We start from the raw sequence: 26,240 nt of genomic DNA, 5'->3' as shown, positions 1-26,240 counted from the left end.
CGAAACTATAAGAACTATACTGTTGAAACTTGGTAAGTAGATGTATTCTATGAACCGCATTAAGATTTTCACACGAAAATAGAAAAAAAAAACAATAAATTTTGGGGGTCCCCATACTCAGAACTGAGTATGTAACATACATTTTATACAAAAGTTACATATACATAATATATCAGATACATTACAGCCGGGGGGTCACATAGTCTGTTAACCAAACCAAATCATCATCATTCTCACCCCATCGCCAGCCCACCATAACAGGTCTAAGGCTGAGATCTATAGAGCGAACTCAGAGTTTGCTCAGACTTAAGACACTTTAAAACGAGACAACGTAATACCGCTGGCATAAATCTGCCTCGTTTTAACTGAAACTAAAGTCAAAGTGCACTCTATAGATTTTCAACCTTCAACAGTGTTTCACTAAACTAAATTGGAACATCTAAATCAAGTGCTATCATTTTCGGCAGGGAGCGTTATGAAAGGGATAACAATACATTTAGACCAGCCATTTTAGTTAAGAGATTGTGTGCAACATTATAAGCCACAATATTTATTACTCATGACAGTGCTTCAGCAAACAGTTCAAGAAGAGTGTATCTCCTGAGCATGCGCCGGCGGCGGAGTGCCGCGTGCGGCTCACGAACATGACGTAGGATTTGTATCAGTGTGAGTTATTTTATGCCTCGCCAGATGAGACTTACGTGCACATTTGTAATGACATAACTCGCAAGTAAAAGGTTTTTCACCAGTGTGAGTTCTCATGTGTCTCACTAAATGACTTGATTGTGCAAATTTATAATCACATAACTTACAAACGTAAGGTTTTTCACCAGTGTGAGTTCTCATGTGTCTCACTAAAGTACTAGTTCGTGCACATTTATAATCACATAACTTACAAATGTAAGGTTTTTCACCCGCGTGAATTCTCATGTGTTGCACTAAACTACTATTTTGTGCACATTTGTAGTCACATAACTCGCAATTAAAAGGTTTTTCACCCGTGTGAGTTATTTTGTGCCTCGCCAGATTAGACTTAAGTGCACATTTGTAATCGCAAAACTCGCAAGTAAAAGGTTTTTCACCCGTGTGAGTTCTCATGTGTCGCACTAGTTTACTACTGTGTGCACATTTGTAGTCGCATAACTCGCAAGTAAAAGGTTTTTCACCCGTGTGAGTTATTTTGTGCCTCGCCAGATTAAACTTAAGTGCACATTTGTAATCGCAAATCTCGCAAGTAAAAGGTTTTTCACCCGTGTGAGTTCTCATGTGTCGCACTAGATCTCTACTTTGTGTAAATTTGTAGTCGCATAACTCGCAAGTAAATGGTTTGTCAGCCGTGTGAGTTTGCATATGTTTCTTTAAACTAAATTTATATATAGCTTTGAATTGGCAAAACTCGCGAGTGAACGGTTTCACTTCACTGTGAGTCTTTATGTGTTTAACTAAGACACTTTTCCGTTTAAACTTATGTCTACATACATCACAAATATACCCATTCTTGTCAGTAAGCAAACTATCTTCACTGTTGTAATTATTTGAAAAATAAGTTTTACTTTGTGAAGTTTTCGTAGCATTAAGCTCAGTAACTTTCAGTTTGTTAGTAGCTGGTTGAATGTCTCCTATCGTATGTCTAGTGGCTTCATTCCAAGTAACTGCCTGACAGTTAAAATCTTTAGAGGCCTTTTCAATATGACACTGACTGTTCCAAGAACTAACACTTGGTCGCATTGTCGCCAGTGATTCACCTTGTATTGGTACACCTTCTTCAGGCTTTTTGAAAATATCATATAATATGACCACACAATCTGTTAATCTATTACTGTTACTTATATTGTTGGTATCGAATAATTGGTTGTTTAATTCGACATTGTTAATTTTAAGTAGTTGTTTTCTCTTCTGGACTGTATCGGCGTCTTCAGCTTGCAATTTGTTTCCGTTATTCGTCGCAAGTCTCGCGGACAGAGGAGCGACTGAAACAAAATAATTTATTCTTATATTTTAATTATTGTAAAATAGCTTGTATTTCTCCAGTTGAACAGTTTATTAGTCTTCTGTTTTAAAACGATCAGATTGATTGGATGGGGGCTCTGTGTTAAGGCAAAATAAAATTATTGTAATTAATTTTACGATCATATTTTAATCATTTTAAACTAAAAACTAAAATCGTACATTTAGAGTCACTGTAAACAACTTCAATAAATAAAAATGTACATATCTTCAAATTATTAAGTTCTAGAAAAGTAACCTAAGGCTAGTTGTAAAAAATAATATTGTTAACAGTTTGTGTAATTTAGACTGGACCCTCACCCTAAGTGAGAAGCTAGACTCCCATTACTAACATCAACGTAAATTCCTATTTAATAGTAACGCATAAAAAAAAAGAATGCCAGGTGGTATCAGTGCCATGCAATGCTATTATAGTTTACAATACAATGAAATACCAAAGCGATTATAGAAGTTACTTAAAACCTATTTCCATTAAGGCTTAAACGGTGTCTAATGGAAAGGTTCTTCTACACAATAAAAGAATTTTTGAATTTTAAAGAAAAGGTTACATCTTAAGAGTGTTGAACCGGCATGAGCTATTCTTAAGCCATTTTGCCCCCCTATATTTTATTAAACACTGCATTTATGTAAAACATGTATATACTACTTTGTAGAATATTTCCTGTTTTATTAAATTGACAGACAACATTTTGCAATTTATTCATAGTTTATCTTTTATTCCCAAAAATACCAAAAGACTATTACTGAATTTTGGATTTCGTGTCATCTTTGACGTTCACTACATCAAAAGTTACTTGGTCGATTCTCACAAAGAGATATATTTACCAAAGAAAAGGTCCTGAACTAATAAGATGACAGAACCAAATCTTTCGTTTGGCATTTTTTACATTATAAAAATTCAAACAAAAAAGTCATAATTTCATAAAACCGTGCAACAAGCAATAGTAAATTGAACTAGGAAATTAGTATCGGCCGAGGCCTCTCCGAGAACGGACGTAACGCTTGTTTGCTTAGCAATTGTTATCGGATTATTTACGATTTACCTGAAATTGTAGTGCGACTATCACTTCTCAATACTAGGTATTTTTAATACTCGCTATTTTTTCTTAAAGATAGATTAAAACTTTTTGTATATTTTTAAATTGTGTTTATATGATGTTGTAAGGAATTGCATTCCTAAATCCTGGTGATCCCTCGGGATTTTTAAAGGATCATCCGTTTAGATGTTTTTTACGTGGTACAGAAATGCGTTGCATCCCGGGGACGGGCTATTACGGATAGGCTACTTTTGTCCTGGAAAATCAAAAGTTCCCACGGGATTTTTAGAAACCAAAATCCACGCGGGTGAAGCTGCGGGCATCAGCTAGTTAATAAATAAGTATTGCCTCGAGCAAATAGCTGCATTGGTATCTATGTTCCCTGTCATTGAAAGGAAACAATTTAATTTTCAAAATTTGAAAAAAATTGTAAAACGCGATTTCGGTAGAGAATAGATCAATGCCTATCAGAGCAGTGGCATTGATCTATATTTTTAATAATTTCTAAAAAATAAATTTTTAACTGTTTAAATTTTACATGGGTTTCACATTTATTTCAAGAGCTTTTATAAATATGTAAAACTCAATACTCAAGGTTTCATTATACCGTTTGTGATAAGGAAAACCATGTTTAAATAAACGGAAAGTTGAATTTTGTATAATTAGTTATTGACTAGAATTATAATTTTTCAGAATTAAATATTCTTAAAGGCTTATAGTTTTACAGTTATTACCGGCTGACAATGCTATATCCCAATAGCCTTGCTATTTGTCCTAGCCGCTAAATAAAATTTTGATGATTCATCGTCCTTTTATGGCATTAGCGCGGTTTCTTGTATTCCATTATGATTTCTTTTTTTTTCATTTGCATAATAGCATTAGTTTATTGTCTTTTACAGCATTTTGGTTGTATACATTGTACACTCTACCATAACACCTGAAACAATAGGATAATTACTATCATTTGCACGTGGTCATCCCTCGTGGATCTTTATGATGGTTTTATTTTTGAACTAGCTATTATTTAGCATGCTATCCTGCGGGAACTATTTGTTTTTTTTGAAAGGAAAAGTAGTCTATAATACTTTTTCCTCGACTATGTCTATGCAAGACAACCGGCCAAGTGCGAGTCACACTCGCGCACTAAGAGTTCCGTACTCGGCTATTTTTTCCAACATTTTGCACGATAAGTCAAAAACTATTATGCATAAAAATAAATAAAACCTGTTTTAGAATGTACAGGTAAAGTCTTTTCATATGATACCTCACTTGGTATAGTTACCTTAGTTTGAAAATTAAAACATTTTTTTTTAATTCGTAGTTTTCAGATTTATTCCTGTACTTGTGCTGTAAGACCTACCTACCTGCCAAATTTTATGATTCTAGGTCAACGGGAAGTACCCTATAGGTTTCTTGACAGACACGACGGAAAGACAGACAGACAACAAAGTGATCCTATAAGGGTTCCGTTTTTGCTTGAACCCTAAAAAAATGACGTCAATACATAGCTCTGTTGTGGCGTTATTGAATGACAAATGCGTGAAAAATAGTATGCTATCCCGCGAGAAGTGTTCATATAATATTTTTCGGGAGAAAAAGTTGCATTTATTACTTACTAGCTGATGCCCGCGACTTCGTTCGCGTGGATGTAGTTTTTTAAAAATTCCGTGGGAACTCTTTGATTTTCCGGGATAAAAAGTAGCCTATATGCTAAACCAGAGTATAATCTATCTCTATTCTAAATTTCAGCCCAATCCGCCCAGTAGTTTTTGCGTGAAGGAGTAACAAACACACACACACACACACTCACATACAAACTTTCGCCTTAATAATATTAGTGTGATGTGACTAGCTGATACCCGCGACTTCGTTCACGTGGATGTAGGTTTTTTAAAATTCCCGTGAGAATTTTTTGATTTTCCGGGATAAAAAGTAGCCTGTGTGCGAATCCATGGTATAATCTATCTGCATTCTAAATTTCACCCCAATCTGTCCAGTAGTTTTTGCGTGAAGGAGTAACAAACATACACACACACACACACATACATACAAACTTTCTCCTTTATAATATTAGTGTGATTAGATTCTCAGCTATGTCTTTGCAAAAAAAAACGTCCATCCGTAACTCTGTTGCGGCGTTATTGAATGACGAATGCCTGAACGATAGCATGCTATCCTGCAGGAACTGTTTGGTTTTTAGAGAGAAAAGTAGCTTATTTCACTTTTTAGATTCTCCACTATGTCTGTGCAAAAAATGCCGTCAATCCGTAGCTCTGTTATGGCGTTATTGAACGACAAATGCGTGAAAAATAGTATGCTATCCCGCGGGAAGTGTCCATATTTTTCGGCAGAAAAAGTCTCATTTGTTACTTATTAGGTTCTCAGCTATGTCTTTGCAAAAAAAAAGCGTCAATCCGTAGCTCTGTTGCGGCGTTCTTGTACGACAAATGCGTGAAAAATAGTATGCTATCCCGCGGAAAGTGTTCATATTTATCGGGAAAAAAAGTTGCATTTATTACTTATTAGGTTCTCAGCTATGTCTTTGCAAAAAAAGCGTCAATCTGTAGCTCTGTTGCGGTGTTAATGAATGACGAATGCCTGAACGATAGCATGCTATCCTGCAGGAACTGTTTGATTTTTAGAGAGAAAAGTTGCTTATTTCACTTTTTAGATCCTCCACTATGTCAATGCAAAAAATTGACGTTAATAAATAGCTCTGTTGTGGCGTTATTGAACGACAAATATACGAGAAAATAGTATGCTATCCCGTGGGAACTGTTTGTTTTTTCTGGAAAAAGTAGCATATATCACTTGCAAGGTCTTCAACTATGTTTATGCAAAAAAATGCCGTCAATCCGTAGTTCTGTTGCGGCGTTATTGTAGGACAAATGCGTGAAAAATAGCGTGCTGTCCCTCGGGAACTGTTTGTTTATTTTGGAAAAAAGTAGTCTGTATCACTTGTTATGTCTTCAATTATGTCTGTGCAAAAAATGCCGTCAAACCGTAGCTCTGTTGCGGCGTTATTGAACGACAAATGCGTGAAACACAGCGTGCTATCCCGGGGGAACTGTTTGTTTTTCCGGGATAAAAAGTAGCCTATGTCCTTTCCCGGAAAATATCCTAAGTTGGTACCAAATTTCATTAAAATCGGTTCAGCGGTTGAGCCGTGAAAGCGTAGCAGACAGACAGACACACTTTCGCATTTATAATATTATAGTATATAGTATCTTTTATCCAACCAAGAGAGGACTGAGTTTTCAGGAGCTATGTATAGTACGTGACAGGTCGAGATGGCAATTGAGGTATGAGGCGGGGGACGTTCTGCACACCCACACGTCACCCGCGCTATCCCGCACCGGATTAGCCCAGGGATTGTGTGGGTGTGCGGGGCGTCCCCACCCTGATTGCCATCACAACCTGTCACGTGTTGTGTTGCGTATTTGTTTGTTTATTGGCTCATCGATTCACTTATTACTGCCAAACTGCACAATTTTGATAAATGAGATCTCTCTTTGGCTTCGCTTTACCATTCCGTGTGTTAGAGGCTATATTGTCATATGTCATAAAATTTTCCGATATGTCATAAAAGAACTTATCATAATCAAAACGAATGTAAGAGATATAACCTACAAAACCCAAAAAGTATATTGAAATTGGTTTACCTACACATGACATGAAAAAGAAATGTATATCGCGAAAAAATAAACTTGAAATAGATGGATCGAGTTTGATATCAAATCATAGCAGTTACTATGAAAATTTCGAATACATGTATATAATAATTTATACATATTCAAATATAAATCAATCATCTGCGGTGAAGTCTTTAAAAGTAGTAGGTGGGTTTTTGTACTTTTAGTTTTGAACTTTATCTTATTTTGTTTTTGTATCCCTAGCTTACTCGTGTAGCAATGCACTTATTTTTGATGAATAAATACCTACTCAAGTGTAACATCTGCATTTTTGTACCTGTTAATCCCTTTCATTGTACTGTCCATTGTCTTGCGCTTACGGTAAGTACGATTTAGTACTAACAATAAAATTTGAAAAGATTGTAAAGGACCATAAATAAATAAAAAATGCTCAATGTCTTTATGAGTATTAGCATTGCATTATATTTTTGATAATATTGCAAATTAAATATTTAAGACTGTTTAAATTTTAGACGGATTTCACATTTATTTTAGCCTTTATAAATATATGTGTGAAAATTATTATAGTAGGTGTAACTATTTATACTGTGCATGATAAGGGAACCATATTTTCGTAAATATGTATAAGGAAAGTTGAATTTTGTATAATTTCTTGACTCTCTTATACTTACACAAGTATATAAAAGATTAGTATTAAGTACTGACTACAATTCACTCGTACTTAATCTATAAAGACAATACACTGTTTTAAAAAACATCATTGTTTTGAAAAAAACGACAAACTAACACCACATACTTAAAAATATTGAAAAAATAATCTGTTTGAAAATCGTCTAGGATCAAAACGGTTTGTTATAAACTAAACTGCGCTGGGTACGTCCGTTCACGGAAACAAACAAAGAACCTCGGGTAAATACCTAAACTTGTGTTCCAGGCTCATGCTTCAACGCTCTTAAGTTGTTTTGGTACTAACTTTGCATGTCTTATTATTTAAGGGGAAACATTTTTACTGGACAATATGTAATAACATCTCATTGTAAAAAATGTTTCTGCAAATAAAAAATCCTGATCTTGAATTGTGATCTTTTCACGTCTCGGCATATTCTATATCAGTGTGTAAGACTGTGAATATTTTCTTATATTCCATATTGAGAAACTTGGACTAGCCGCCTTCATCATATAGAAACCAACACTGTTAGTCGGGAAATGTGCAGCACGAAGTGCAAAGCAGTGGCAGTGTTACTCATCCGCACACTCAATCCACGACGCACGTCCACCTCCACCTGAGGTCTACTGGACTGCAGATGCGGTTTTCACCATTAGGTATGTAGGATACATTTTATACAAAAGTTACAGATACATAATATATCAGATACATTACAGCCGGGGGGTCACATAGTCTCTTAATCAAACCAAATCATCATCATCCTCACCCCATCGCCAGCCCACCATAACAGGTCTAAGGCTGAGATCTATAGAGCGAACTCAGAGTTTGCTCAGACTTAAGACACTTTAAAACGAGACAACGTAATACCGCTGGCATAAATCTGCCTCGTTTTAACTGAAACTAAAGTCAAAGTGCACTCTACAGATTTTCAACCTTCAACAGTGTTTCACTAAACTAAATTGGAACATCTAAATCTAGTGCTATAATTTTCGGCAGGGAGCGTTATGAAAAGCATAACAATACATTTAAACCAGCCATTTTAGTTAAGAGATTGTGTGCAACATTATTAACCACAATATTTATTACTCATGACAGTGCTTCAGCAAAAAGTTCAACAAGAGTGTATCTCCTGAGCATGCGCCGGCGGCGGAGTGCCGCGTGCGGCTCACGAACATGACGGAGGATTTGTATCAGTGTGAGTTATTTTATGCCTCGCCAGATTAGACTTACGTGCACATTTGTAGTCGCATAACTCGCAAGTAAAAGGTTTCTCACCCGTGTGAGTACTCATGTGTCTCACTAAATAACTAGTTCGTGCAAATTTATGATCACATAACTTACAAATGTGAGGTTTTTCACCCGTGTGAGTTCTCATGTGGCTCACTAAATAACTAGTTCGTGCAAATTTATAATCACATAACTTACAAATGTAAGGTTTTTCACCCGTGTGAGTTCTCATGTGTCGCACTAAATGACTAGAATATGCACATTTGTAGTCGCATAACTCGCAAGTAAAAGGTTTGTCACCAGTGTGAGTTGTCATGTGTTGCACTAAACTACTATTTTGTGCACATTTGTAGTCGCATAACTCGCAAGTAAAAGGTTTCTCACCCGTGTGAGTACTCATGTGTCTCACTAAATGACTAGCTTGTGCAAATTTATGATCACATAACTTACAAATGTGAGGTTTTTCACCCGTGTGAGTTCTCATGTGTTGCACTAAACTACTATTTTGTGCACATTTGTAGTCGCATAACTCGCAAGTAAAAGGTTTTTCACCCGTGTGAGTTCTCATGTGGCTCACTAAATGACTTGATAGTGCAAATTTATGATCACATAACTTACAAACGTAAGGTTTTTCACCTGTGTGAGTTATTTTGTGCCTCGCCAGATTAGACTTAAGTGCACATTTGTAATCGCATAACTCGCAAGTAAAAGGTTTTTCACCCGTGTGAGTACTCATGTGTCTCACTAAATGACTTGATAGTGCAAATTTATGATCACATAACTTACAAACGTAAGGTTTTTCACCCGTGTGAGTTATTTTGTGCCTCGCCAGATTAGACTTAAGTGCACATTTGTAATCGCATAACTCGCAAGTAAAAGGTTTTTCACCCGTGTGAATACTCATGTGTCTCACTAAATGACTTGATAGTGAAAATTTATGATCACATAACTTACAAACGTAAGGTTTTTCACCCGTGTGAGTTCTCATGTGCTGCACTAAACTACTATTTTGTGCACATTTGTAGTCGCATAACTCGCAAGTAAAAGGTTTTTCACCCGTGTGAGTACTCATGTGTCTCACTAAATGACTTGATAGTGCAAATTTGTGATCACATAACTTACAAACATAAGGTTTTTCACCCGTGTGAGTTATTTTGTGCCTCGCCAGATTAGACTTAAGTGCACATTTGTAATCGCATAACTCGCAAGTAAAAGGTTTTTCACCCGTGTGAGTACTCATGTGTCTCACTAAATGACTTGATAGTGCAAATTTATGATCACATAACTTACAAACGTAAGGTTTTTCACCCGTGTGAGTTATTTTGTGCCTCGCCAGATTAGACTTAAGTGCACATTTGTAATCGCATAACTCGCAAGTAAAAGGTTTTTCACCCGTGTGAGTTCTCATGTGTCGCACTAGATCTCTACTTTGTTTACATTTGTAGTCGCATAACTCGCAAGTAAATGGTTTGTCAGCCGTGTGAGTTCGCATATGTTTCTTTAAACTAAATTTATATATAGCTTTGAATTGGCAATACTTGCAAGTGAACGGTTCTACTTCACTGTGAGTCTTTATGTGTTTAACTAAGAGACTTTTCCGTTTAAACTTATGTCTACATACATCACAAATATACCCATTCTTTTCAGTAAGCAAACTATCTTCACTGTTGTAATTATTTGAACAATAAGTTTTACTTTGTGAAGTTTTCGTAGCATTAAGCTCAGTAACTTTCAGTTTGTTAGTAACTGGACGCTGACTGTCCCAAGAACTAATACTTGGTCTCATTGTCGCCAGTGATTCACCTTGTATTGGTACACCTACTTCGGGCTTTTTGAAAATATCATATAATATGACCACACAATCAGTCAATCTATTAATGTCAGTTATATTGTTGGTATCGAATAGTTGGTTGTTTAATCCGACATTGTTAATTTTAAATAGTGGTTCACTCTTCTGGACTGTATCGGCGTCTTCAGCTTGCACTTTGTTTCCGTTACTCGTCGCAAGTCTCGCGGACAGAGGAGCGACTGAAACAAAATATTTGTTTCTTAGCTTATAAAAATTTTCGTTGAGCGGAACTTGGAAAGTCCAACTCCCATATAGATGGATATTAATTTCCCATTTTTAAGCGTAATGTGCCGGCTCATACATGATGCTGTGACTGCGGCAATAACTATGTAGGAGACATCCGTCGGAACATTCAGATAAAAGTCATTTTGACATCTATGACGAATAGCACTCAGGATAGTTTAAATGCTAACTTACTTTTATATATTTTAGAGTTGTGTTCTCAGAACTTGCAACTTACAAAAACAACAACAGTTGCTTGCAACAGTTTTACTTTAACGTGAGTTTTATATTGTTTAACTACAAGCCTTTTTTTAATATTCATTGACACTAGACACACCTTTATAACTGTGCTGAAATTATGGATATAAGTTTTACATACAAAATACTAATTCTACTGTTTTTTTTTTGGCGAAGAAACTACCGAGAAGGTTAGCTCGATGAATTATTACGAATATCGTTTGATCATTCGTCAAAATGCTGACAACGATTTGCTGCGGTGTCGTCGATCGCTTCAGCAGTATTGAGTCGACATGTACGTCAAAATAGAAACGGAGCGCTTAACTTTCATCAGGTTGAACCAAGCCGAACTGCAACTGAAGAGTGCAACCCATGCACCAAAATACATGGCCAATAAAGAATCATTCAAATACTTAATTTTTTGTAACCACCGACCCAAACAGCTGTCTGTCTAAAGTCTGTGGCATCGTAGCTCCTAAACTAATAAACTGATTTTGATTTAGTTTTTTTTTGTTTGAAAGGTGGCTTGATCGAATCGAGAGTATTCTTAGCTATAATCCAAGAAAATCGGTTCAGCCGTTTGAAAGTTATCAGCTCTTTTCTAGTTACTGTAACCTTCACTTGTTGGAGGAGTTACTAATTTTTTTATTTACACTTGTATTTATATTTATGTATTTATACATATTATAAAAATTTAACTTAAAATCCAAAATCTGCTCATTTATTGCCTATAAGGTGGAACAAAGTTATTCGGGTCAGCTAGTAAATAATAAGCTATATAAATGAGTGAAATGGTCACTGACCTGCAGTTTGAGGTGAGTGTGCAGACGGGCTGTGTGCAGACAGGCTCGAGGCCTGGCTCAGAGGAATGGCCTGCCTGTAAGATATATTGGAATGTATCTACAGTGTACTGGGGACCCACTCGCTAGCATGCAGCTGTGCTGTACAGAGCAGGTACTCATAGAGTAGGAAAATTGAATTACGATATTGTACAAGTGTACACTCCGAAATATGTTGTATTGTAAAATAGTAATGGTAGGTGTACTGACTTGTTCTCAGTGAGGCATGGAGAGTGTGAGGAGCTCACGGCTGTATGAGGCTTGCATACTTGAGACGTGCTACAGTCAGCATTTCCGTCACTGTTCTGCTGAAAACAAAACAAAGGCATTACAGAGAAACTTTTCCTGCATTTAAAATAAGGGCACTCTGTTACTCTGTTACTACTTTTCATTTTGTTTGTTTTGTTTTGTTTTTAAACATTCACTTAGATATTAATGCAACGCAACTAAATTACTTCGTAGACACACACACATCCTTATTTTTATCTTTATTTCTGTAATCTTAGAATAGCTGTTATACTTAATATTTACGCTTAATGTTATTCTTAATAATTGTTATACTGTTAGCTTTAATTTAACCGAGTGTCAAATAAAATTGTAAATGGAATATTGTCAACGCAAACTAGGTACCCACGATACAGGATTACCTAGTGTGGGTACCACCAGACACAGGGAAATTATTGTATAAGACTATATTTTGTTAATAAAATATTTTTCATTTTTTTTTTCATTTTTACATTTTTGTCCTTTGAGTGTGAGCGTCCGACTGAACACATTATCATATGAACACAAATTGATGCAAGTGTTCCATAGTGAAGACTCACCTGGTCATGCATGTGCATATGTTGCATGTACGCATGTTCACTAACAAACTCCTCAGAACATAAAGTACATTGGAAGGCAGCACTTTCACACTTCAACAAATCCGGTATTTCAGCCACTTGTTCTGCAAATACTGGGTTCTCCAGAGCTTTGCAAATAACATCATCCAGCAGTTTTGTTTCCAACATTATGCTATCGTCAGAGAAGCACTCCTCGTTAAATGCAACCAACTCATCATTGACATTATCTGCAGTATTGTCATCTTCCTCTGCCACTTCCATGTCTTCATCAATTGGCGAGTCAAAACTTTCTTCATTCTTCACAACAGCACTATAGCCGATTGGCTCTGATTCTGTCTGTTTGTCTGAGGAGTCCAGTATGTATAAGTCACAGTGGTCAGGTCCTAGAGTTTTCATCACAAAATTACTCTTTAGTTGGTTCTTTGTGCGGTTTATCCCTTTGATATGTCGCCGTGTTATCTGTTGGGAAATAAGTTTATGTTTGAATGATTACATCATTATTAACATTATAATGAAAAGCAAGTATTACAGCTAAGGTGCAAACTATTAAGTTTATATTAAGTAGTGCTTTAAGTACTCACTAATTCATGTTTTTCAACTAAGTCCATCATCAGTGCACGGGCTCTCAAGCTCTTGTCTCTGAATCTACTAAAGTTTATTAGTCTCTGAGCACATTGTACACAAAGTGTTCGTTTCAGGTTTCCTTGATCATACAACTGAAACAAAATACTATTATAATTAAAATATTCAAACATTCCTGAAATAATACAATCACTATGGATCATAAATCAACTACTTACTGGATATCCGGTTAACCGCTCATATGCTTCTTCCAATTTGTGTTTACTCATTAGATACAGCTTGTTGTCAGTGTTTAGACATATCATGCAAACCTGGAAACATATTTAACAGTTTAAAATTATTTCTACTTTTAATTCACAATATATAACATTAGGTACATTATAAAGAAGTAACTACCTGCACTGTTGAAGGAACAGCACCAGTAGCAATCTGCCTTAAGCCACTTTCTGTTTCATACATTTCATCATCAAGAAAATGCTGGGAGCAGACCACAGCAGAGTCTGGTAGCTGACTGTCTTGTTTGCCGAGGGCTCTGAGCCAAGCAGCGCGCAGACGCACATCACTGGGGAGACTGGGAATTACCATTTATGTTATACTAGCAGTAGCCTGCCTCGTGAACCTTCCTCAACTAATGTTTAACCAAATTAAACCAGCATTTAGCATGCTGGTTTAACCTTCTTAACTTTTAAGGACTTTTGATATTGTAGGAGGAAACCATAATCATAAGTAGAACTTTAAATTTAAGGTTTGCAAATGAGAACTTTTATTCTTTTTTCTTTTATTAATTTTTGGTACTACGTAGGTAGATAAATAATTGAAAAAAACTGAAAAGCGCTCGCCATGGTCGTTTCAAGAGCAAGCTATTGCAATCAACATTTTAGGGCAAGAAAACTCAAGAGCAAAATATGTGATGTGTCACCACCAAATAGTTTTGGAAATTTTGTAGTTTCTTACATGGTTTATTTACTCACGAACTTGCCTCAAATACTGGCTTAAACAGAGATGTTTCAAGAGTCATTACTCATTACTATCAAAATTAATACCTTGTATAATATTATACTATACATTAAAGTTATGCACGGGGCTGCAATTGCTCGTATACTAAGGAATATTATTGTAAATTGGACAATTGAAAAGAGCAACCGCCGATTTTCTTGCTGGTTCTTCTCGGTAGGAATACAATTCCAAACCAGTGGTTGATTATTTTGATGATTCAAAAGCACTTGTAAAAGTTTATTTGAATAAAAATCTATTCTATTCTATTAAGACAAAGCGGATAATGGAGAGATATATCTGGCTTAGCTTTAGATCTAGCACAACAAGTAGTAGATTATTAGAAGTAATACGTTCGTATGGAGAAACGCGTATGTGTCACCTTAACTACGGCTACAGCTAGGATGTGAGAGTAAACTCAAATATTGAATAAACTCACGCGTGAAAACTGATCCCCTTCGACTCAGATGTTGACACATTGGTGGGAGTATTTGTGCAGAATGGCACACAACAACGCATTTTCAATGATTTGTAGTTTCTCCAACCTTTGCACTGACCAATGAAAGTGGCTAACAAACTACGATTTACATTTCACATTACGCTATTCACCAGAAAATTACTCCGCAATCGCGAATTAAACAATAGTATTGGAAAAAACAAGGAAAAATTCTTTAATTTCTCGGTTAAAATTTATTTCCACATTTTTTGAAAACATTTCTTAGTGTCAAAAAAATTTTTTTTAATGATCAAAGAGTATGTAAACACTACGTTATTAGTGATTTTACGGCTCTGGGTTCCTCTTTGCTCTTTGAGCTCTGTCAAAATTGAATAAGGTACTTATTCAAAGACCATCATGTTCAATGGTTCAAAGGGTCAAAGTGGGTCAAAATTTATGCGTTTTTAAAAATTGGTTCTACGGCTCTTGGTTCTAGCCCTTTTGACAAATATGTAGATCAGTCACTGCACTACCACAGAGCAGTACGTTATTGACTAACACAGATTGATAATTAATTAAGTTGACAACACCACAGGTACTGTGGGAATGGGTAACTTTAGAAACTTGTCAAACACTGATCGCCGGCCGACGATGAACTGATCATTATGTATGAAATAATGTTATCATTACCTATCAAAAAACTAATCATTTGCAAAAAATAGTTTTAAATAGGATAATAAGCACTATTCGCTATTCTATACATTCCGCAAAAGAAATAAAAACATTCGTTAAATATTATGTAATGATGATGCCATCTTACTTCTGGATTTTCCTGTGCATTTGTATAGTCCACCATCTTCTCTTTCTTTGTATTCTCTTTTCTTCCTTCGGTAATGATAAAATATATTCATATAATAAAAATTGATACTTATTCATTAAACCTTGAGCGGCGTCAACGTCAATCTTGAAACGAGGACATTTTAACGCCAACCGTTAACCGTTAGTGTAGCCACTCAGTTCAACGTGTTGTTTAACGGCAGAAACTATGACGTTGTATAAAGCATTGTTGGGCATGTAGCCGCATCTCAGAAATAGGATCAAGGGGCAATAATGGATTCAAAAAACTTTTAAGTTTTCCATGCTTTTTTTAAATAAAAAAAATTGTCATGGTAAGTCATGACTAATACTCTCCTTTCCCCTCTAATTAAGACATGACAAATTATTTATTATCATTCACAAATTATCATACATTAGATTATTTATTAATTGCAAAATTGTATGTACAAATAGGTCTTAAAATTATAAAAGTCCAATTACAATCTGCCCACGCAATTTATCAGTAACACATTTTAATACTTAGTTATTTAAATACAAGGAAAACTATATAAAAAGTAAATTTATGTCAAAGAATACAGACTCGAAATTGTCTTAATTACCTACACGTCAATATTAACATTTAAAGAAAAATACTTAAAAATAAGTTCAAATTAAATAAAGTTTCAAAATTGAATCTTAATGTGTCGTTCGAGGTCATCTATTGCACATTTTTTTTTCTTGCAACCATTTTTTAGGGTTCCATACCTCAAATGGAAAAATTGAACCCTTATAGGATCACTTTGTTGTCTGTCCGTCTGTGCGTCAAGAAACCTATAGGGTACTTCCCGTTGACCTAGAATCATGACATTTGGCAGGTAGGTAGGTCTTATAGCACAAGTACAGGAATAAATCTGAAATCGCGAATTTGTGGTTACATCATTTAAAAAAAATTAAAATATGTTTTAATTTGCAAAATAAGATAACTATACCAAGTGTAGTATCATATGAAACGGCTTTGGAAACATACATTGGAAAAGTACCCGAGTACGGAACCCTCAGTGCGCGAGTCTGACTCGCACTTGGCCGGTTTTTTTTAAATTTATGACTCAATTGTTTAATTGGAAGAATTTTGATCTCCATTGCTAATTTGTTAAACACATTAGAAATATTATGCAACAATTAACAAGTAAAGCTAAGTAAGCAAACCAAAAAATTGTTACGCTATGTGCATCAACATTTATGCACATAGCATAACAATTTTTCCAGTATAGTGCTGTTTTGGAGATCCTATCAAACACTTAATTTATTTAAGATCCTCAATCCTCTTTTTCCCACATTATTATGCAGAGTTTTGAAAAGGTGAAGTTCAGTTAACAAACTTTGCAACTCCTAACGTGGAGATACATAGAAGCTATACATACATAGAAGACACAAAAAGTAGCCTATGTGTAAATCCAATATATTATCTATCACCATTCCTAATTTCAACCAAATCCATCCAGTACTTTTTGCGTGATTGAGTAACAAACATCGAAACATCCACACTTTCACATTTATATTACTAGCTGATGCCCACGACTTCCTCCGCGTGGATTTACGTTTCTCAAAATCCCGCGGAAATTCTTTAATTTTCCAGGATAAAAAGTAGCCTTTGCGTTAATCCAGGGTATAATCTATCTCCATTCCAAATTTCAGCCAAATCCGTCCAATAATTTTAGCGTGATTGAGTAACAAACATCCAAACATCCACACTTTCACATTTATAATATTCGTAGGATTAGGATAAGGATAATGCTTCAGCAAACAGTTCAACAAGAGTGTATCTCCTGAGCATGCGCCGGCGGCGGAGTGCCGCGTGCGGCTCACGAACATGACGGAGGATTTGTATCAGTGTGAGTTCTCCTGTGTCTCGCCAGACTAGACTTACGTGCACATTTGTAATCGCATAGCTCGCAAGCAAAAGGTTTTTCACCCGTGTGAGTTCTCATGTGTGTCACTAAATGACTAGTTCGTGCACATTTATAATCACACAACTTACAAATGTAAGGTTTTTCAAACCGTGTGAGTTAATTTGTGCCTCGCCAGACTAGACTTAAGTGCACATTTGTAATCGCATAACTCGCAAGTAAAAGGTTTTTCACCCGTGTGAGTTATTTTGTGCCTCGCCAGATTAGACTTAAGTGCACATTTGTAATCGCAAAACTCGCAAGTAAAAGGTTTTTCACCCATGTGAGTTCTCATGTGGCTCAATAAATGACTAACTTGTGCAAATTTATAATCACATAGCTCGCAAGTAAAAGGTTTTTCAACTGTGTGAGTTCGCATATGAGTCTTTAAACTACATTTATATTTAGTTTGGAATTGGCAAAACTTGCAAGTGAACGGTTTCACTTCACTGTGAGTCTTTGTGTTTAACTAAGACACTTTTCCGTTTAAACTTATGTCTACATACATCACAAATATACCCATTCTTGTCAGTAAGCAAACTATCTTCACTGTTGTAATTATTTGAACAATAAGTTTTACTTTGTGAAGTTTTCGTAGCATTAAGCTCAGTAACTTTTAGTTTATTAATAACCGGTCGAATATCTCCTATCGTATGTCTAGTGTCTTTATTCCGACTAACTGCCTGACAGTTACAATCTTTAGAGGCATTTTCAATATGACACTGACTGTCCCAAGAACTAATATTTGGTCGCATTGTCGCCAGTGATTCACCTTGTATTGGTACACCTTCTTGGGGCTTTTTGAAAATATCATATAATATGACCACACAATCAGTCAATCTATTAATGTCAGTTATATTGTTGGTATTGAATAATTGGTTGTTTAATCCGATATTGTAAATTTTAAATAGTTGTTTACTCTTCTGGACTGTATCGGCGTCTTCAGCTTGCAATTTGTTTCCGTTATTCGTCGCAAGTCTCGCGGACAGAAGAGGGACTGAAACAAAATAATTTATTCTTATATTTTAATTATTGTAAAAGAGCTTGTATGTCTCCAGTTGAACAGTTTATTAAAGTCTTCTGTTTTAAAACGATCAGGTTGATTGGACGGGAGGCTGTGTTAAAGCAAAATAAAATTATTGTAATTAATTTTACTATCATATATTAATCATTTTAAACTAAAAACTAAAATCGTACATTAAGAGTTACAGTAAACAACTTCAATAAATAAAAATGTACATATCTTCAAATTATTAAGTTCTAGAAAAGTAACCTAAGCCTAGTTGTAAAAAATAATATTGTTAACAGTTTGTGTAATTTGGACTGGACCCTCACCCTAAGTGAGAAGCTAGAATCCCATTACTAACATCAACGTAAATTCCTATTTAATAGTAACGCATAAAAAAAAAAGAATGCCAGGTGGTATCAGTGCCATGCAATGCAATTATAGTTTACAATACAATGAAATACCAAAGCGAGAGAAGTTACTTAAAAGTTAAAACCTATTTCCATTAAGGTTTAAACGGTGTCTAATGGAAAAGTTCTTCTACACAATAAAAGAATTTTTGAATTTTAAAGAAAAGGTTACATCTTAAGTTGTTTTAGTACTAACTTTGCATGTCTTATTATTTAAGGGGAAACATTTCTACTGGACAAATGTAATAACATCTCATTGTAAAAAATGTTTCTGCAAATAAAAAATCCTGATCTTGAATTGTGATCTTTTCAGGTCTCGGCATATTTTATATCAGTGTGTAAGACTGTGAATAATATTTTCTTATATTCCATATTGAGAAACTTGGACGAGCCGCCTTTATCGAACCAACACTGTTAGGCGGGAGATGTGCAGCACGAAGTGCAAAGCAGTGACAGTGTCACTCATCCGCACACTCAATCCACGACGCACGTCCACCTCCACCTGAGATCTACTGGACTGCAGATGCGGTTTTCACCATTAGGGATGTAGGATAAATTTTACACAGAAGCTACATATCACACTAATATTATAAAGCCGATAGTTTGTGTGTGTGTGTGTGTGTGTGTGTGTGTGTGTGTGTGTGTGTGTGTGTGTGTGTGTGTGTGTGTGTGTGTGTGTGTGTGTGTGTGTGTGTGCGCGTGTGTGCGTGCGTGCGTGCGTGCGTGCGTGCGTGCGTGCGTGCGTGCGTGCGTGCGCGCGTGTGTGTGTGTGTGTGTTTATCACGGAAAATCAAAGCATTTCCACGGGATTTTGAAAAACTACATCCACGCGGGCGAAGCCGCGGGCATCGGCTAGTACATAATATATTAGATACATTACAGCCGGGGGGTCAAATAGTCTCTTAACCAAACCAAATCATCATCCTCAACCCATCGCCAGCCCACCATAACAGGTCTAAGGCTGAGATCTATAGAGTTAACTCAGAGTTTGCTCAGACTTAAGAAACTGTTAGAACGAGACAACGTAATACCGCTGGCATAAATCTGCCTCGTTTTAACTGAAACTAAAGTCAAAGTGCCATTTTAGTTAAGAGATTGTGTGAAACATTACTAGCCACAATATTTATTACTCATGACAGTGCTTCAGCAAACAGTTCAACGAGAGTGTATCTCCTGAGCATGCGCCGGCGGCGGAGTGCCGCGTGCGGCTCACGAACATGACGGAGGATTTGTATCAGTGTGAGTTCTCCTGTGTCTCGCCAGACTAGACTTACGTGCACATTTGTAATCGCATAGCTCGCAAGCAAAAGGTTTTTCACCCGTGTGAGTTCTCATGTGTCGCACTAAACTACTATTTTGTGCACATTTGTAGTCGCATAACTCGCAAGTAAAAGGTTTTTCACCCGTGTGAGTACTCATGTGTCTCACTAAATGACTAGTTTGTGCAAATTTATAATCACATAACTTACAAACATAAGGTTTTTCACCCGTGTGAGTTCTCATGTGGCTCACTAACTGACTAGTTCGTGCAAATTTATGATCACAAAACTTACAAATGTAAGGTTTTTCACCAGTGTGAGTTCTCATGTGTCTCACTAAATGACTAGTTCCTGCAAATTTATAATCACAGAACTTACAAACGTAAGGTTTTTCACCCGTGTGAGTTCTCATGTGTTGCACTAAATGACTATTTTGTGCACATTTGTAGTCACATAACTCGCAAGTAAAAGGTTTTTCACCCGTGTGAGTACTCATGTGTCTCACTAAATGACTTGATAGTGCAAATTTATGATCACATAACTTACAAACGTAAGGTTTTTCACCCGTGTGAGTTCTCATGTGTTGCACTAAACTACTATTTTGTGCACATTTGTAGTCACATAACTCGCAAGTAAAAGGTTTTTCACCCGTGTGAGTTCTCATGTGTCGCACTAAATGACTAGAATATGCACATGTGTAGTCGCATAACTCGCAAGTAAAAGGTTTGTCACCAGTGTGAGTTGTCATGTGTTGCACTAAACAACTATTTTGTGCACATTTGTAGTCGCATAACTCGCAAGTAAAAGGTTTTTCACCCGTGTGAGTTCTCATGTGTCTCACTAAATGACTTGATTGTGCACATTTGTAATCGCAAAACTCGCAAGTAAAAGGTTTTTCACCCGTGTGAGTTCTCATGTGTCGCACTAGATTACTATTTTGTGTACATTTGTAGTCGCATAACTCGCAAGTAAATGGTTTGTCGCCCGTGTGAGTTTGCATATGTTTCTTTAAACTAAATTTATGTATGGCTTTGAATTGGCAAAACTCGAAAGTGAACGGTTTTACTTCATTGTGAGTCTTTATGTGTTTAACTAAGACACTTTTCCGTTTAAACTTATGTCTACATACATCACAAATATACCCATTCTTGTCAGTAAGCAAACTATCTTCACTGTTGTAATTATTTGAACAATAACTTTTACTTTGTGAAATTTTCGTAACATTAAGCTCAGTAACTTTCAGTTTGTTAGTAACTGGTTGAATGTCTCCTATCGTATGTCTAGTGTCTTCATTCCGACTAACTGCCTGACAGTTAAAATCTTTAGAGGCCTTTTCAATATGACGCTGACTGTCCCAAGAACTAATACTTGGTCTCATTGTCGCCAGTGATTCACCTTGTATTGGTACACCTTCTTCAGGCTTTTTGAAAATATCATATAATATGACCACACAATCAGTCAATCTATTAATGTCAGTTACATTGTTGGTATCAAATAGTTGGTTGTTTAATTCGACATTGTTAATTTTAAATAGTGGTTTACTCTTCTGGACTGTATCGGCGTCTTCAGCTTGCACTTTGTTTCCGTTACTCGTCGCAAGTCTCGCGGACAGAGGAGCGACTGAAACAAAATATTTGTTTCTTAGCTTATAAAAATTTTCGTTGAGCGGAACTTGGAAAGTCCAACACCCATATAGATGGATATTAATTTCCCATTTTTAAGCGTAATGTGCCGGCTCATACATGATGCTGTGACTGCGGCAATAACTATGTAGGAGACATCCGTCGGAACATTCAGATAAAAGTCATTTTGACATCTATGACGAATAGCACTCAGGATAGTTTAAATGCTAACTTACTTTTATATATTTTAGAGTTGTGTTCTCAGAACTTGCAACTTACAAAAACAACAACAGTTGCTTGCAACAGTTTTACTTTAACGTGAGTTTTATATTGTTTAACTACAAGCCTTTTTTTAATATTCATTGACACTAGACACACCTTTATAACTGTGCTGAAATTATGGATATAAGTTTTACATACAAAATACTAATTCTACTGTTTTTTTTTTTGGCGAAGAAACTACCGAGAAGGTTAGCTCGATGAATTATTACGAATATCGTTTGATCATTCGTCAAAATGCTGACAACGATTTGCTGCGGTGTCGTCGATCGCTTCAGCAGTATTGAGTCGACATGTACGTCAAAATAGAAACGGAGCGCTAAACTTTCATTAGGTTGAACCAAGCCGAACTGCCACTGAAGAGTGCAACCCATGCACCAAAATACATGGCCAATAAAGAATCATTCAAATACTTAATTTTTTTAACCACCGACCCAAACAGCTGTCTGTCTAAAGTCTGTGGCATCATAGCTTCTAAACTAATAAACTGATTTTGATTTAGTTTTTTTTTGTTTGAAAGGTGGCTTGATCGAGAGTATTCTTAGCTATAATCCAAGAAAATCGGTTCAGCCGTTTGAAAGTTATCAGCTCTTTTCTAGTTACTGTAACCTTCACTTGTTGGAGGAGTTACTAATTTTTTATTTACACTTGTATTTTTATTTATTATCCTAGTGAAAAATTTAACTTAAAATCCAAAATCCGCTCATTTATTGCCTATAAGGTGGAACAAAGTTATTAGGGTCGGCTAGTAAATAATAAGCTATATAAATGAGTGAAATGGTCACTGACCTGCAGTTTGAGGTGAGTGTGCAGACGGGCTGTGTACAGACAGGCTCGAGGCCTGGCTCAGAGGAATGGCCTGCCTGTAAGATATATTGGAATGTATCTACAGTGTACTGGGGACCCACTCGCTAGCATGCCGCTGTGCTGTACAGAGCAGGTACTCATAGAGTAGGAAAATTGAATTACGATATTGTACAAGTGTACACTCTGAAATATGTTGTATTGTGAAATAGTAATGGTAGGTATACTGACTTGTTCTCAGTGAAGTGTGGAGAGTGTGAGGAGCTCACGGCTGTATGAGGCTTGCATACTTGAGACGTGCTACAGTCAGCATTTCCGTCACTGTTCTGCTGAAAACAAAACAAAGGCATTACATTTTTGTCCTTTGAGTGTGAGCATCCGACTGAACACATTATCATATGAATACAAATTGATGCAAGTGTTCATAGTGAAGACTCACCTGGTCATGCATGCGCATATGTTGCATGTACGCATGTTCACTAACAAACTCCTCAGAACATAAAGTACATTGGAAGGCAGCACTTTCACACTTCAACAAATCCGGTATTTCAGCCACTTGTTCTGCAAATACTGGGTTCTCCAGAGCTTTGCAAATAACATCATCCAGCAGCTTTGTTTCCAACATTATGCTATCGTCAGAGAAGCACTCCTCGTTACATGCAACAAACTCATCATTGACATTGTCTGCAGTATCGTCATCTTCCTCTGCCACTTCCATGTCTTCATCAACCGGCGAGTCATAACTTTCTTCATTCTCTCTTTTGATTGGCTCTGATTCTGTCTGTTTGTCTGAGGAGTCCAGTATGTATAAGTCACAGTGGTCAGGTCCTAGAGTTTTCACCACAAAATTACTCTTTAGTTGGTTCTTTGTGCGGTTTATCCCTTTGATATGTCGCCGTGTTATCTGTTGGGAAATAAGTTTATGTTTGAATGATTCCATCATTATTAACATTATAATGAAAAGCAAATATTACAGCTAAGGTGCAAACTATTAAGTTTATATTAAGTAGTGCTTTAAGTACTCACTAGTTCATGTTTTTCAACTAAGTCCATCATCAGTGCACGGGCTCTCAAGCTATTGTCTCTGAATCTACTAAAGTTTATTAGTCTCTGAGCACATTTTACACAAAGTGTTCGTTTCAGGTTTCCTTGATCATACAACTGAAACAAAATACTATTATAATTAAAATATACAAACATTCCTGAAATAATACAATTACTGTGGATCATAAATCAACAACTTACTGGATATCCTGTTAACCGCTCATATGCTTCTTCCAATTTGTGTTTACTCATTGGATACAGCTTGCTGTCAGTGTCTAGGCATATCATGCAAACCTGGAAACATATTTAACAGTTTAAAATTATTTCTACTTTTAATTCACAATATATAACATTAGGTACATTATGAAGAAGTAACTACCTGCACTGTTGAAGGAACAGCACCAGTAGCAATCTGCCTTAAGCCACTTTCTGTTTCATAAATTTCATCATCAAGAAAATGCTGTGAGCAGACCACAGCAGAGTTTGGTAGCTGACTGTGTTGTTTGCCGAGGGCTCTGAGCCAAGCAGCGCGCAGACACACATCACTGGGGAGACTGGAAATTACCATTTATGTTATACTAGCAGTAGCCTGCCTCGTGAACCTTCCTCAACTAATGTTTAACCAAATTAAACCAGCATTTAGAATGCTGGTTTAACCTTCTTAACTTTTAAGGACTTTTGATATTGTAGGAGGAAACCATAATCATAAGTAGAACTTTATATTTAAGCTTTGCAAATGAGAACTTTTAATCTTTTTTCTTTTATTAATTTTTGGTACTACGTAGGTAGATAAATAATTGAAAAAACTAAAAAGCGCTCGCCATGGTCGTTTCAAGAGCAAGCTATTGCAATCAACATTTTAGGGCAAGAAAACTCAAGAGCAAAATATGTGATGTGTCACCACCAAATAGTTTTGGAAATTTTGTAGTTTCTTACATGGTTTATTTACTCACGAACTTGCCTCAAATACTGGCTTAAACAGAGATGTTTCAAGAGTCATTACTCATTACTATCAAAATTAATACCTTGTATAATATTATACTATACATTAAAGTTATGCATGGGGCTGCAATTGCTCGTATACTAAGGAATATTATTGTAAATTGGACAATTGAAAAGAGCAACCGCCGATTTTCTTGCTGGTTCTTCTCGGTAGGAATACAATTCCAAACCAGTGGTTGATTATTTTGATGATTCAAAAGCACTTGTAAAAGTTTATTTGAATAAAAATCTATTCTATTCTATTAAGACAAAGCGGATAATGGAGAGATATATCTGGCTTAGCTTTAGATCTAGCACAACAAGTAGTAGATTATTAGAAGTAATACGTTCGTATGGAGAAACGCGTATGTGTCACCTTAACTACGGCTACAGCTAGGATGTGAGAGTAAACTCAAATATTGAATAAACTCACGCGTGAAAACTGATCCCCTTCGACTCAGATGTTGACACATTGGTGGGAGTATTTGTGCAGAATGGCACACAACAACGCATTTTCAATGATTTGTAGTTTCTCCAACCTTTGCACTGACCAATGAAAGTGGCTAACAAACTACAATTTACATTTCACATTACGCTATTCACCAGAAAATTACTCCGCAATCGCGAATTAAACAATAGTATTGGAAAAAACAAGGAAAAATTCTTTAATTTCTCGGTTAAAATTTATTTCCACATTTTTTGAAAACATTTCTTAGTGTCAAAAATTTTTTTTTTAATGATCAAAGAGTATGTAAACACTACGTTATTAGTGATTTTACGGCTCTGGGTTCCTCTTTGCTCTTTGAGCTCTGTCAAAATTGAATAAGGTACTTATTCAAAGACCATCATGTTCAATGGTTCAAAGGGTCAAAGTGGGTCAAAATTTATGCGTTTTTAAAAATTGGTTCTACGGCTCTTGGTTCTAGCCCTTTTGACAAATATGTAGATCAGTCACTGCACTACCACAGAGCAGTACGTTATTGACTAACACAGATTGATAATTAATTAAGTTGACAACACCACAGGTACTGTGGGAATGGGTAACTTTAGAAACTTGTCAAACACTGATCGCCGGCCGACGATGAACTGATCATTATGTATGAAATAATGTTATCATTACCTATCAAAAAACTAATCATTTGCAAAAAATAGTTTTAAATAGGATAATAAGCACTATTCGCTATTCTATACATTCCGCAAAAGAAATAAAAACATTCGTTAAATATTATGTAATGATGATGCCATCTTACTTCTGGATTTTCCTATGCATTTGTATAGTCCACCATCTTCTCTTTCTTTGTATTCTCTTTTCTTCCTTCGGTAATGATAAAATATATTCATATAATAAAAATTGATACTTATTCATTAAACCTTGAGCGGCGTCAACGTCAATCTTGAAACGAGGACATTTTAACGCCAACCGTTAACCGTTAGTGTAGCCACTCAGTTCAACGTGTTGTTTAACGGCAGAAACTATGACGT

At 36.0% G+C, this 26,240-nt stretch overlaps 3 protein-coding genes across 5 annotated transcripts; all 3 read right to left on the bottom strand.

The window, feature by feature from the left end:
- Positions 1-463: 463 nt before the first annotated feature.
- Positions 464-14,878, bottom strand: LOC123879601 (zinc finger protein 271-like). Of its 3 annotated transcripts, none has more exons than XM_045927391.1 (8): positions 13,559-13,747; positions 13,381-13,473; positions 13,162-13,296; positions 12,563-13,039; positions 11,949-12,046; positions 11,703-11,776; positions 8,922-10,619; positions 464-1,280 (listed from the first exon to the last, which is right to left on the bottom strand). In XM_045927391.1, the coding sequence occupies exons 1-8, from the start codon at positions 13,745-13,747 to the stop codon at positions 637-639; spliced, it is 3,408 nt and encodes a 1,135-aa protein (XP_045783347.1). In that variant the 3' UTR covers positions 464-636. The 3 variants fall into 3 exon arrangements, with proteins under 3 accessions (XP_045783347.1, XP_045783344.1, XP_045783346.1); XM_045927388.1 differs by lacking the exon at positions 464-1,280 and adding an exon at positions 14,595-14,878 and having other exon boundaries at positions 7,572-10,619; positions 13,559-13,733; XM_045927390.1 differs by lacking the exon at positions 464-1,280 and adding an exon at positions 14,595-14,878 and having other exon boundaries at positions 7,572-10,619; positions 11,949-12,043; positions 13,559-13,733.
- Positions 14,879-17,067: 2,189 nt separating this feature from the next.
- LOC123879325 (zinc finger protein 436-like) lies at positions 17,068-20,609 on the bottom strand. Its single transcript, XM_045926971.1, has 4 exons — positions 20,158-20,609; positions 20,040-20,112; positions 19,732-19,737; positions 17,068-17,745 (listed from the first exon to the last, which is right to left on the bottom strand). Exons 1-4 carry the CDS (start codon positions 20,606-20,608, stop codon positions 17,460-17,462), a joined length of 816 nt encoding a protein of 271 aa, XP_045782927.1. The 5' UTR covers position 20,609; the 3' UTR covers positions 17,068-17,459.
- A 91-nt stretch (positions 20,610-20,700) lies between these two features.
- LOC123879324 (gastrula zinc finger protein xFG20-1-like) lies at positions 20,701-24,777 on the bottom strand. The gene is made up of 9 exons (XM_045926970.1): positions 24,731-24,777; positions 24,157-24,331; positions 23,979-24,071; positions 23,760-23,894; positions 23,173-23,637; positions 22,965-23,062; positions 22,719-22,792; positions 20,929-21,648; positions 20,701-20,708 (listed from the first exon to the last, which is right to left on the bottom strand). The coding sequence occupies exons 1-9, from the start codon at positions 24,775-24,777 to the stop codon at positions 20,701-20,703; spliced, it is 1,815 nt and encodes a 604-aa protein (XP_045782926.1).
- Positions 24,778-26,240: the final 1,463 nt, after the last annotated feature.

Source organism: Maniola jurtina, chromosome 28, assembly GCF_905333055.1.
Source record: "Maniola jurtina chromosome 28, ilManJurt1.1, whole genome shotgun sequence".
Lineage (NCBI taxonomy): Eukaryota > Metazoa > Arthropoda > Insecta > Lepidoptera > Nymphalidae > Maniola > Maniola jurtina.
The sequence above is the reverse complement of the archived record's forward strand: the minus strand, read 5'-3'. Positions and strand labels throughout refer to the sequence as shown.

Excerpts from the sequence above, each read along its gene's own strand:
- LOC123879601 (XM_045927391.1), bottom strand. The coding sequence starts at position 13,747 with ATGGTAATTCCCAGTCTCCCCAGTGATGTGCGTCTGCGCGCTGCTTGG. Across the intron at positions 13,040-13,161 it reads TAGTTGAAAAACATGAATTA|ATAACACGGCGACATATCAA; the intron begins GTGAGTACTTAA and ends ATTTCCCAACAG. Across the intron at positions 11,777-11,948 it reads CCATGCCTCACTGAGAACAA|GCAGGCCATTCCTCTGAGCC; the intron begins GTCAGTACACCT and ends TATATCTTACAG.
- LOC123879324 (XM_045926970.1), bottom strand. The coding sequence starts at position 24,777 with ATGACTCTTGAAACATCTCTGTTTAAGCCAGTATTTGAGGCAAGTTC. Across the intron at positions 24,332-24,730 it reads CCAGTATTTGAGGCAAGTTC|TCTCCCCAGTGATGTGTGTC; the intron begins GTGAGTAAATAA and ends GGTAATTTCCAG. Across the intron at positions 23,895-23,978 it reads AGCGGTTAACAGGATATCCA|TTGTATGATCAAGGAAACCT; the intron begins GTAAGTTGTTGA and ends ATTTTGTTTCAG.
- LOC123879325 (XM_045926971.1), bottom strand. The coding sequence starts at position 20,608 with ATGAGAACTCACACGGGTGAAAAACCTTACGTTTGTAAGTTATGTGAT. Across the intron at positions 20,113-20,157 it reads CACGGGTGAAAAACCTTTTA|TGCGACACATGAGAACTCAC; the intron begins CTTGCGAGTTAT and ends ATAGTAGTTTAG.